At 35.1% G+C, this 14,020-nt stretch overlaps 1 protein-coding gene across 1 annotated transcript in view; it reads left to right on the top strand.

Annotated features, from left to right (window-relative positions):
* Positions 1-14,020, top strand: part of NDUFAF2 (NADH:ubiquinone oxidoreductase complex assembly factor 2) — a 175,383-nt gene that overhangs the window by 87,520 nt on the left and 73,843 nt on the right. The window contains exon 2 of the mRNA XM_042939764.1: positions 10,757-10,846. Coding sequence (XP_042795698.1) covers positions 10,757-10,846 — 90 coding nt within the window. The remainder of the gene's footprint in view (positions 1-10,756; positions 10,847-14,020) is intronic.

A 14,020-nucleotide genomic window follows, 5' to 3' on the forward strand; every position in this document is an offset into this window, starting at 1 on the left:
TCATACACGTAGGCACTGGACATCAGCATTAGACCACAGACAGGTCTCAGAGTATGGGAATAAGGTCTGTCTTTTTACCAAGAATAGCCTGTGTCTAGGCAGGTAATAACAGTTAGTTATAATATTTATGAGCAGTGATTGGTCTTTCCCTGCCTTAAAAAATTGGACTCAAATTAGGATTTCAGGAGAAATTTCTAGAACTGAGATGCAGGGCATAGACCAAGGGACAAAAACACTTTGCTACTTAATTGGTACCAGCAAGAAAAGTGACTTCATAGTGACCAATTTGCTTGAGCAATCATACATGTTTCTCCTGCTTCAGCACAAAATTTCCTCAAATGGAAACTTACAGGGCTTACCATAAAGATAGGACTTTAAGGATTAGATATTAAAGACACATTACAGGCAGATATAGAACTCTCTATCACAGAAGCATAAGGACATCCAAGTAAAGCATTGCTTCAAATAAAAGTTCATGATTAGAGCTCATTAAGTGATTAGAGTTATAGATGTTGTCCTAGTAGTTTTCATCATAGAGATAAAAGTCAAAATAATTGGAGCTGTTCCCACCTGTATCACTGGTGTAACTTTAACGAGAGCCACTGCAAAATAGCAATGGACCTTGTCATTATTATCAACAAATATTTGAGTGTTCCCCTGCGTGTAGGGCAAGATCCAAATTCCATAGGACAAGGCAGATGTTTATCAACTCTGAAGACGGGAGGGAAATATTTGAAGTATTGCTTTGTATTAGCATTCTTTTATTTGCCTTGGAAGCCACAGTGAAAGACTTAATGCTTCTATATATTTTAGTATTATAACAAGTTTCCAACCTACAAATTACTTGAATTCCAAAAGTTCTATGTAAGCAGCTCGTTTAAATTCAACACATTTTCCATTGAAATTGTGTTATAAATGGTAGTTAGTTTTCATAATTGTTCACATCCCTTTTAATCCACAGTTCATGTGAATTGCTGCACATTAGCAAAAACACATACTGGTTAGCAATGGAATCAAGAGAGATGCAATAACTCTACAGGTTTTAAAAGGAGAGATGGAGAAAAAATATGTATATCTGTGAGGAAAAAAATTGTTTTCAAATAGATTTCACTCAGCTGAAAAATTTTAGATCATGACCTGAGCATGATCTATTGGGTCATCAATAGATAAGCATCATCTATTGGATCCCTTTGCAGCCAATAGATGGTGCTGTTGTCACACAATAGTTGGGTTGCTCTTAATTCTCAAGACAAAGGGAGGTTGTGGGAAGTATATGCAAAGTGGTTTTAAACTGTGTTGTTAAAGGAAGCAGAAAAAAAATAAGAGAGGCAATATGAACTTGGTTATATGTGGATGATATCGACACATCAGGTTTTGTAGCAAAGAAGGTGACTCTCCTGGTATATTTTCTTAAATTTCTGTGTGAAAATTAGATATAATTGAAAGCACACCTTTTCTTATCCATAATATTTTCTTTGAGATTTAGTTTACTCAATGATTAAAAATAAAGATGGTTGTGAGAATTAAACAAGAAAAAAAGTGTCTAGTAAGTGTCATACATATAATTGTTGCTCAACAAATATGTTTCTGTTTATATCCTAAATGAGTCAGATACAATTAATAAACTACAGTAACATAATGTTATTGATATATTGCAAAATTAGACTAAAATAGAGGCACCTATGTGGCTCAGTCAATGAAGCGTTCACCTCTTGATTTCGGCTCAGGTCATGATCTCATGGGTTCGTGAATTGGAGCCTCATATTGGGTTTTGAGCTGACAGCATGGAGCCTGCTTGGGATTCTCTCTCCCTCTCTCTCTGCCCCTCCCCTGCTTACTCTCTCTCTCTCAAAATAAATAAAAATAAACTTAAAAAATAGACTAAAATATGTGATCTCTGGAATCTTATAAAGAAGTAGGAAAGATGTTAAGCTTTGTCATTTATTGCTAAGAATAAAAAATTTTTAAGGCTGATTAGTTCATTCTTTTGTTGGTAAATATCCTGATATGCATTTACCAAGTACACCCTTGAGTAGATGTAGTCTACTTTACACACAATATATTTGGAGATACCCATCTTAAAGTAAGATTACCATTTTGCAGATCTTCACTATTTGTGACTATAGTCTTAACCTTTTTGAACATTGGTGGAAAATAAGAAATAAGTAGGGAAAAATAGCAGGATGAATGCTCTTTATTGCAACCTTCACAAGCAAAATAGAACCAACCTTTCCTTTTTATGCTTCTATAGCCTTCCTTTTGGTGAAGTCACAGTTTATTAGCATGCCTTTCTGCCAAGAGAACTGAAGCAGAGAGCGTAGGTAAAATTTATGTCATCCAATTTTATTAGTTATTAGCCAAGGTAAAGTTTTATTGTAGAGAAAGTTAAAACTAATGACTAAAATAATGGGATACTATAAATAAATTGCTCTTACTAGAATTACTTTATCCTTTCCTTTCCTAACTGTCTTTTCATTGCTCAGGTTGGTCTCAGACTACCTCAATTTCTACCTCTTCCCTAGATCTCTAGGTTTGACCGGCGGAAGGAAGTAGTTGAGAATGCCTGTCCAGTGAAGGCCTGCTTCCTTGATGATCTGTGAATCCAAGAATTGTTCCTCTGTCTTTTCTATACAGACATTTTTCTCTCTTCCTAAGGACTTCTTGCTCCCAAGTGAGAGAATGATTTCTCGGTCAACTCTTCTTGTCTAAACACTGGAAGCAGACCTTAAGTCACGCTCTGGCCTTAAATCATAGCTCCACATGTGAATATGAAGTAGGCCTTGTATTTCCTTGGGCTGTGGAATTGCAGGGAATATCCTGCATTCAGGTGTCTTCCACCTGATTACTTAGGAGTTTGTGACAGATTCTTTGATAACTCTGTGACAAACAGGGGTAGAGAAAGAAGCAAAATACATGATGGTCTTTCTGCCATCCATAAGATCTTGGTTTTGTTTAGGGAACCAGTACATGTTCTTGAATGCATTTCACAGTCTCAAAAGTGTGTTACTGGGTCTGAATCCAAGATTTTCACAGGGCTCCTTGGAGCTTGAGGAGTGTGAGTAGGTTGCCTTCAGGGAAGGGAAGGGGAGAAAAGATGAAGTGGTATTGTGGACCCCTGCCTCAACTATAGAAGCTCTGCTTTGAACAGTTTCATAAATTCAGCCTCTGCTGAAGATATTTTTAAAGAAAAGAGTTTGAAAATTATTGACCCTTCAACCTCTTAACAGCTGAAACCAATATTATACTCAGGAATCTGGTTCACAATTACTGGGGTAGTTCCCGTTAAGCTGATGAATATCACAGTTCATTAGATGATTATGTGATTTCTTTATCAAAATATATTTCTATTCATTAATGATAAGTAGTGCCTGATGGTAACTAAATTAAACAGATTAATGAAGGGTATTACTAATTTCATGGATTAATAAATAAATATATATTTTTTTTAAATTAAGACTAATGCATCGCAAAATGTACTCTATTTATTTTCACTGAATTAGCCATATTTGAAACTGTCGTATAGTCTGTGAATTAGTAGCTAATAGTGCAATCTGTGACTCTTTTATGATCTTTGATGAAATGACCAAGTACTACTTGATTTCTATAAAACTATTTGGATCTAGAAATCAATCAAATAATCAACCATATCTTCTATATTTCAAATCTGAAAATAAAGTTTGGGGTAAGCCCAAGCTTTACAAGTGATCTAATTTTCTAATTATCTAAATTCTAATAATATTTGTCACTGTTTGTTTATTCCTTTAGTTTCTCTTTTTACCTCCCTGTTGATATCCCCATTTGTTCAAGTTAGACTCTCAAAGTGAAAATCAAATACAGTACTTAATTATATTGGTTTATACTTAAGTATGTGCTAATTTTGAGAGGAGAAAATATTACCCCTTTTTAAGGATGAACCAGATTGGAATTTGCTTGCTTTGTATAGTGATTGTCACTAAAAATAAAATGAGTTTTCAGTCATAAATTTCCTCACTGGACTTTTTAAAACCTGGAATTTCCATATGATATATCTTAAAGCATATGTGATTTAGCTAAACATTATTTTATTTTATGTTTTTTATGTATTTATGTATGTATGTATTTATTTATTTTGAGAGAGAGAGTAACTCCAATAAGTTACATATTGGAGGTAATTTAGCCTTACAAATTCTAACAAAGAATTGTAGAATATATTAGGTGAAAAAAATACTTTGAAAAACTGATTTCCTACACATCAATCAAAACCTAAAATGGCTGCATATCTTGTATTTCTTCATGGAATAAACAGTCATGAATCTATCATTTGAATTTTTCCTTTTTAATGTTTACCTTTTTTGGAGCAAATGTAATTACAGCTGTACTTTTTCTCAGGGTTGAAAATTCCTTGCGGTTTGGAAAATAAATGATTTTTACACAAAAATGTTTGATTCCCACAACAATAGGAAGTAAAAGCAGTAAAATGGTAGACATTTCTAGGACCCACATGCTTGATTTGGGGATGCACTCAGAAAACCTATTTAACTTTTTATTGTAAATCATCCTAGATTAATGTAATAGATTATTCAATATATATTTGTTGGCTAAATAACATATTTTTAGAACTTTAAGTTTTTGTTTATATATAAGATTGTTAGGGAACAATAGATAAGAGTTTATTGTTCAAGCAGAAAGCACAAGCACAAATTTGCATTAGGTACATCTTTTTTTCTTAAATTATGATATTCTTCATATGTACTTTCAGATTTCACTTTGGTAAATTGTATTTATGGCTTTTAAAAATTAATGAAGTCAGATTTAAACAGTTTATTTTGGATTTTCTAAGATAGAAGCAGAGATTCCTTATGGGAAACCTGTAAGTATGGAGAAGCTAATAAGATTTTAGATAATCCATTGAACTAGTTGGCCATTTTACAAATTCTGAAAGCTTATCTGGAAGGCCTCTTTAATTGGTTTTTAAAAAAGTATTACCTGCTGAGACCTGCTGAGATAGTCATCCGTGCTCATATAAATATATGTAGAATATGTCAAATTATAGAATCATCACATTTTCAAGCAGAAATGCCTCATTTGATCACTATAGGAAAATAGTAGCTTATAATTATGAGTAAAATGTTAGTTTTTAACTGGATATCTGTAATGATACTGTACGCAAACTTTGTAAATGCTGATTTTAAAATCTTAAATAGGAAATGCTTAACGGTGGAAGTTGGTAAAAATGCTTAGGTTCAAATTCTAGCTGTACTACTTTAATTGGCTAGGTACATTTGGATAAGCTAATCATCCAGTGTCTTTTTTTCCTCATCTATAAAAGATGTTTTAAAGGCAAAAGATAATATATGGAGACACATAAATACTTCCTAACATAGCAGGCTCTTAATAAGCAACTTTGGTTGTAATAAGTAACTTTGGTCAAATAATACTTTAAGTCATATGTGAAAATGACTTTCAGCTTAAGAATTCTTAGTACTCTTAACTAAGGTTTTTTTTTAATTTACAATGCTTCAGCATAATAAGGTTAAAATTCCCCAAATCTAACCAATAGAGTATGTGGTTCTTGTCTTTCAGTAGCCCTCACTTTCATGTATTATGCACCAACACTTCTAAGCCTCTTGTTGTATGCAAAATTCAGTCTTTTATATATCACCAGACAGCCTGATTTAGAAATATCACCTGGTTGCACTGATCACTGCCACTGGGGTAGAGGGCCAGACATGAGTCAGACTGAGAGGATCTTAAACTTGGCCATCTTACCACCATTTCTTCAAGCCAGAGGCTCTTGTCAGGCATCAGAAAAGTCTCAATCTTGTTTATTTGCAGGGGGGGAGAGCTATCTCAGAGATGTGGCACCTCAACCCAACCTCTTTTTCCACCCCAAAGTCACCTCCAAATGCATTAGTCTCCCCTTGCACTGTCCCTTGCACTACTTAGGCAGGAAGTAGATGGTTGGAAACATCACCAAGGATTATATGTGCTTATGGGTCACAACCAATATAGGCCTCCACCTTTAATTTGGTAATGGTAGAAGAAAATCCTGCCTCCATTGTGATAGATACCTAATGAGTTTTGAAGCTCCAAAATTTAAAAATTAAAGGCTGCCCAAATATATTCCCTGGCCTGTGAGGATGCATTAGGGAAGGAGCAGTGGTCTAGAAAAGGAGAGATGCCTAAGCCTGCTGTTTAATTCTTCAGGAGACTTGGTGTCACCTGTCTGTGACTGGCACCTGTCAAGGGTCTTACCTACAGGGTAACTAAGACCATAAGATGACAATATTTATAGGTACCAAATTAGAAATTTTGTAATTCCTAACCCAACCATCTTTTAATATGTAAGTCTTGTTCACCTTTCATATGTGTAAGAACACCCTATTTGCAGAGGAAAGGGGAATTATTTCCAAATAAAAACAAGACCAAAATCCTCTTCCATTATGGATGCTTACTGGAGCTCGTCTTTATCTTGATGGTTACAAAATGATGGTATTTCAGCTCTGGCCCTTGTTCTATACATTTATTATTCAGCACTGTGGTAAAGCAATAGCTCTTTTATCTCCCCCAATTTATTTTTTTTATCCATCTATTTATCTATATCTTTTAGTGGTTTGGCTTTATGGATTCCTTTGTTTTCCTAGTAGAACATTTAGTTCTCAAGCATTTTGCTCTCAGGATCTCTTTCACTCTTCACAGTTATTGACAGAGCTTTGTTTATAAGATATGTATTAATATTTATATTGAAACTAAAACCAAATTTTTAATTATTTTAATATTCTTTAAAATTAAAACTAGTAAACCTATTACATAAAGAAAATATTTTTTGTTGTTTACATAAAGAATATATATTTTATTTATTTATTTATTTATTTATTTATTCATTCATTCATTCATTCATTCATTCTTTTGAGAGAGAGAGAGAGAGTGTGCGTGCACGTGCCCTGGTAGGGGCAGAGGGAGAGGAAAAGAGAGAATTTTAAGCAGGCTTCACACCTAGGGCAGAGCCTACTGTGGAGCTCAATCTCAGGATCATGAGATCATGACTTAAGCTGGAATCAGGAGTTAGATGCTTAACTGGCTGAGCCACCCAGGCGACCCCCCAAAAATATATTTTTGATCAGAAATAATGATACATACCCAAACAGAAACATTTAGAGAAAGGGGTAGCATTGCTTTATGTTTTACAAATCTCCCTGATGTCTAACTTAATAAAAGATAGCTGGATTTTTTCATATCTGCTTCTTTATTCAGTCTGTTGGTATATCACATACATGTAGCTTCTAGAAAACTATGTTCACAAAGAATGGAAGTGAAAAAGGCAAATAATGTTCTTAGTATTGTTACTAAAATAGTGTTGGCCTCTCATTCCCTTTAAAAAGGTAACATATTGTTGGGGTGCCTGGATGGCTCAGTCAGTTGAGCGTCCGACTTTGGCTCAGGTCATGATCTCACAGTTGGTGAGTTCAAGCCCCACATCGGGCTCTGTGCTGACAGCTCAGAGCCTGGAGCCTGCTTCGGATTCTGTGTCTCCCTCCCTCTACCCCTTCCCCGCTCATGCTCTCTCTCTGTCTCTCAAAAATGAATAAATGTTGAAAAAAAAAAGGTAAAATATTGTCATTTCTGCTATCTTTAAATCCATATACCACTGACCATTATGATCCATTTGGATTCAAACTTTTGTTTTGGCTGGTTTTTTTAAATTTTTTTATTATTATGTTTATTTATTTTGAGAGAGAGAGAGACAGAGTACGAGTCGGGGAGGGGCAGAGAGAGAGGGAGACAGAATCTGAAGCAAGGTTCTAGGCTCTGAGCTGTCAGCACACAGCCTGACATGGGGCTGGAACCCATGAGTGTGAGATCATGCCCTGAGTCGAAGTCAGATGCTCAACCAACTGAGCCACCCAGGTGCCCCTGTTTTGACTGTTTTATTAAAGCTGTTGTTTTACTATTAATTAAATTAAAGTAATTAAATATAATTAAAATTGTGCATTGTTTTACATAATAATCCTCACTGAGCACCAGTGTCAATTGTTTATTGTTGTATTAGGACTTATTAAGCCAATACGTGTATTAGATTAATGTTTTTGTTGTCAAATTAATTTTTAAATGTAAATTAGACCCTAAAGTTTTTGCACTTGACCAGGTACTTAAATTTGATCTGTTTGTAAAGATGGAAATTTTTTGCTGTGATAAGTAGGATTATCTTTACAACTATTACACGAAAGCATATTAGTACAAATAAGTATACAATTTGTGTATAATTTCTTACTCAGTGAGAGGGATAGACTTCATTCCCAGTTCTTAAAAATTATGGAAGTAGGACTTATTACAAAGAATGGAGTAGTTTTAAAACAATTTATTTGGGGGCAAGAACTTACATCTGATTACAAAAAATTTATTCAATAAACTAATAGCCTTATTTTGTATATGTAATTTTTTATATATCTTTGATGTCTTCTATTTATAAATAAGATTTTCTCAGCACTTATCAAGGAATTAGCTAAACTAACTCATGTGTTACTCTGTCTTTTCATTTATACACAAATAAGTATTGCTTATGATTTTTAAAAATCTTGGGAGACCTTAAATTGATAGACCTAAGAGATAAGAGATAGGATGTTAATTTTTTTATCACAGACATTGAAATATACTTGTATTATATATGCCTTTAGTGGTGGTACTGAGACTGGTAAACCTCTTTATCCTCTTCTCTGCTAAATTTTTTGATGAACATTTAAAAGCTTATAGAACACACACCTACCTTCAGAAGACAATTTGTTAGCATTTTGTGTTTTAGATGGTAGTTTTCCTTTCTGTACTTGTGATTGCTAAAAGGACATATATCTTCATATTCAGATGAGAGCTATATGAAGGCACAGGTATTTTGATTCTTCCAAACATTTTAAAAATTGTCATGTAAACATACTTTAGTGTATGCTAAATTTATGATAACTTTTGTTATTACCTGTTTATATATATAGATACAAATAGCATTTTAGTAAAGACACTTAGATATTTTGAGCCTCTACTATGAGAGTAATGCACCTCTCATTGTTACAGGCTCCTTTGACTCTTGTCCCTACAACTAGAGGCTTTACTGCTAATACCTTGACTTACTGTTAATTTATTGGGTAAGGTAAGCAAAAGGTTAGAGCCTCTGTGTTAAGATTAAATCAGCTTGATTCAGTAAGTCCATAATGAAATGCAGAATTTCCCTAACCCCATACTTCCCAGTTATTACCTATTGATGGCTTGTCCATGAAATCTCAGCCTTTCACTTATTATTACTAAGACAAAGGAAATAGCACTAGTCACTCATTCTTCTTAGGCTATCCTTTTGTGGCTTCCTTTTTCCTGCATACTCACTCCGAGGAATTTCCTTGGTCTGCAATTGAAGGAATTTTTAGTTGGTAGAATTTCAGGCAGAGATTTGCAACAAGGTCATTTTGCTTAATTATGTCATTCAGTCTATTTAGCATAGTGTAAGGTTGGTCATGGAGTGGGAAGAGAAAGTAGTATTTTGTAAAGGCCAGATTTCTCTCCCTGACTAGTGTAATTATTGTTAAGCCATGCTCCTCCCCTTATACTTACTCACCATGGTCTTCTCTGTTTCAGCTTGCATTCCCTGAGTAGGCAGGCACACTCACTAACTTTTGGGAATTACCAACTTCACCTGGTTTCCCTAGGCTCAAAGGCTCACTGAGAAGTGAACATGTTTTGAAACCACCAGTTTGACAAAGCTGCTTTGAAGGATATAATTGAGACTGTGGAAACAGAAGAAAATAGCAGATAGTTTTATATCTTTTATATGAACCTAAAATACCTGTTAATCAAATTTTTATTATTGAGAAAAGTAAGCCTATTGCATTCTCATCCCATCCCTGATTCCTCTACACCTTTTTCTTTACTGCTCCATTTGCTTTCTTGTTTCTACACTGCTACCATCCTGTACCAGTGTGATCTCACATTCGTAATTCCCCAGTTTTTGCCTTCTTAATTTAGATCCGGTAAAACGTAATCACTCACATAGGTCATAGAATCGAACCCATGAGTTGGTTCCCTTGGGTTTGCCAGTATACTGTGGCGGTGGGGTGGTAGCAGGATCTTGTGGTTCCTTACATAGGAGGGGGTGTGAGTAGCTGTTCCCTTGGGCAGTCATAGCAGCAGCTGGCACCTCTAATACAAATACTTGTAGAATTTGAAGGAGTTGAACACTGTTGATTATTAAAATGGTTTTTTGTATGTATTTTTTTTTGGCCATTTGTGCCCTAAGATTAATTAGTTCCTTTTTTTTTTTTAAACAAAATCTACATTTATTCTACCAAAATTAATTTTGCATGCTATGGTAGAAAATTTAAAATTTTTGTAGTAAGTTTAGAATTTGCTTTTTCTTTAAAAAAAAATTTTTTTTCTTGTTTATTTTAGAGACAGAGAATAGAGCACAGGCAGGGTCGGGGCATAGAGAGAGGGAGACAGAATCTGAAACAGGCTCCAGGCTCTGAGCTGTCAAGCAGAGAGCCTGACATGGGGCTCGAACCCATGAACCATGAGATCATAACCTGAGCTGAAGTCGGACGCTCAATGAACTGAGCCACCCAGGCCCCTAGAATTTGCTTTTTCTAACAAAACTAACTCTAAATGGAATCTCTTCTTTGTCCTGATAATTCTTTTACCAAATGAGGAGGTGTGAAATATCCAAAGAGAAAATATTACTTGTAGTAACTACTGTGTCATGACTTCCTTTAAAAATAAGGTAATCACTTTTGTCTTGTAGGACAGACTATTCGAGAGAAAAGAATTATAGAAACAGCAAATAAAAGAGAAGTCGACTATGAAGTAGGGGACATCCCAACAGAATGGGAAGGTAAGTTTGTGTTTTTACTAGTATCTTCTGGAAGGCAAATTGTTTATACAAAATTAACAGAAGCAGGTATAATTGTATGTTTATTCTTTTTACAAAAATTTTAGTAATCCGAATCCATGACCTTTTTTAAAGATATTCCATTTCTTTGAACATTGTGAAGGTGTCACACTTTAGTAAGGAAACACATATACAGTGAAAGGAACTTTTTAAAAAAATTTTTTTTATGTTTATTTATTTTTGAGAGAGAGACAGAGTGTGAGCAGGGTAGGGGAAGAGAGAGAGGGAGACACAGAATCCGAAGCCGGCTCCACGCTCTGAGCTGTCAACACAGAGCCCGACGTGGGGCTCAAACCACGAGCCGTGAGGTCATGACCTGAGCCAAAGTTGGAGGCCCAACCGACTGAGCCACCCAGGCGCCCCCAGTGAAAGGAGCTTTTTAAACATTAGCAGAGCTGGTACTAGGGTGAGCTGAGCAAAGCTCCTATAATACAAACTTGACAGAGGCACTCACTTTCATGTGCTGACTGTGCAGTCGCACACTCCCAGAGTTCAAATATTGTTTCTGGCACAGAATACCTACATGAACTTGGGAAAGTAAATTCATTCTTCTCAGTCTTAGTTTACTCTTTTATAAACTGTGAATAATACTTGCTGTTACCATCTGGAATATTTGCTTAACTTAAAATGACCCTGTTAGCTCATCCTCTGTTAAGACAAGGATGGACACTTGATCCCTATCAGGACTTTGGAATTAAGATAAGAGATCAAAGTGAGATATAACAGTAGCAGTCAGTCTTTCAGTATGGCTGGAACAAAAACGTATGATTATGGGTAGTTATCTTCAATCTACTATCTAAGCTTTGTTGCAGGAAAAGCTGATCTATTAAGAAGAAAATGGAAACCAGTCTGCAAAAAGAAATAGTGAGACAGAATGTTTCCTAAGTTTCCTGAAAGTTTCCAGTCCTCTCTTCGATTTCTATCTAAATGTAGTTCAGCTGCATATCTGCCTTTGAGTATTAGTGCTACCCCATATCCTTGTTCTAAATTTTCCCTTTTCCCTTACCAGTTCTTTGCCTAGTACCTGACACATGCTAAATGTTCAGTAAATATATATTGAATACGTGAAATCCAGCTTGAATTAGCTTTTGTTATTTGCATCTAAAAGAGCTTTACCTAGAATACCAATATCTATCTTTTTCTTTCTGATTATACTAATATTTATTTTATATCACTTATCACTTACCCAGTATTTACTTGTCTACCTGGTATTATAATCATTGTTTATAATCATTGCTGTTTATAATCATTGTTTATAATTATTATAATGTTTTTTTTTTAATTTTTTTAAATGTTTATTTATTTTGGAGAAAGAGAGACAGAGTGCAAGAAGGGGAGGGGCAGAGAGAGAGGGGATACAGAATCTGAAGCAGGCTCCAAGCTCTGAGGCGCCAGCACAGAGCCTGACATGGGGCTCGAACCCACAAACTGTGAGATCATGACCTGAGCCGAAGTCAGATGCTCAACCGACTGAGCCACCCAGGCGCCCCATGATCATTATAATGTTTAATCATCACAACAATCCTATGAGGTAGACACTGTAGTTATACCCATTTAATAGGGAATCTAAGGTCTAGAAAGATTAGATATACTGCCTATGTTATACGGCTACAAACTGCAAACAGTAGACCTACTGCATCCTGGCAGGTGAAGCATACTCTACTTGTGATAACTATAGGCATTAAGTTACTTTTATGCCAGTATGTGAGTATAAATATTTCTTCGGGATTATCTTTTCTATTTTACCTTATTAGCTTTGAAAATATCAGAACTATGAGAAAAGAACATAAAAATGGGTAGAGACCAGAGATTTTTTGAAGAAATGCAGAATATAAACTGACAACTTCTAGCAGTAATAATTGAGATTTTTTTATTCTAACAGACTTTCCAATGTTATGAGCTACATTCACAATTCTTAAATAATGCCTGTACCTCCTTATGAGTCTATTTTATCATTTTTTCCAAAAATAGTATAGAGTTAAAATGTTTATAAAAATAGAGTTACAAATAAACAAATAGGTGTTGACTCGTTTTTCAAAAACTTTGAGACTTTCAAGGAATTAAAATGAAGTTCTAATGATTTTTTTAATGTTTATTTTTATTTTTGAGAGAGAGAGAGACAGAGACAGAGCACAAGCTGGGGAGGAGCAGAAAGAGAATCCAAAGCAGGCTCCAGGCTCCAAGCTGTCAGCACAGAGCCCAACACAGGGCTCGAACCCATAAACCATGAGATCATAACCTGAGCCGAAGTTGGATGCTTAACTGACTCAGTCACCTAGGAATCCCAGTTCTAATGCTTTTTATGGCTTTGTCCTGATCCAGTAATTCACCATAAGTATCCTGTGAGTCTTACCCTTAACATAAATGTATCAACCAAACACTGAAACTAAAATTATTCTTATAGTGGTACATATCAATTAAATGTAAAAAATAATTCCATACCATGAAAAAGTAAAGTAAAATAAGATACACAACACCCTATATTAAAAAAAAGAAAGGAAAGAGAAAGAAAACTTTTAAAGTAAATAGTGTCAACACCAAATGAATCTAAAGTATTTTCAGATCCAGATGAATATTTGTCAATTATTAGTAGAGTAGAGGTCCCCAAAATGTATGGGGGATACGTATTAGATGGATGCACTCTTCATTCATTCATTCTTTTAGTAAATATCTGTGGTGGACCTCTGCATTCATAGAGTTTACTTTCTGGACTGGGAGAGTAGGTGGGAGAAAGACAATAAACCAGACAAATAACTACATAGTATGTTAATGGCCACAGAAAATAAAACAGGAGAGAGGAAATAGGGAGTGTTGGGGAGAGTTTTACAGTTTTAAATACTGTAATGAAAAGGCATTACTGAGGAAATGACTTGGAATAAAGGCAGAAGAAGGAGCTGGTTATGCAGATAAGTAGTAGAGGAGCATTCCTGGAGAGTGAGTGCAAAAGCCCTGAGGCAGGAGCATGCTCAGATGTTTAATGAACAGCAAGGAAGCCAGTGTGATTGGAACAGAACCAGAGGGAAATTAATATATGAAGTTAGAAAAGTAAGAGTATACCCAGTCTTGTAGGACCTTATAGATAATTTAAGGACCCTGGCTTTTACTCTGAGTGAGATT

Source organism: Panthera leo, chromosome A1, assembly GCF_018350215.1.
Source record: "Panthera leo isolate Ple1 chromosome A1, P.leo_Ple1_pat1.1, whole genome shotgun sequence".
NCBI classification, from domain to species: Eukaryota; Metazoa; Chordata; class Mammalia; order Carnivora; family Felidae; genus Panthera; species Panthera leo.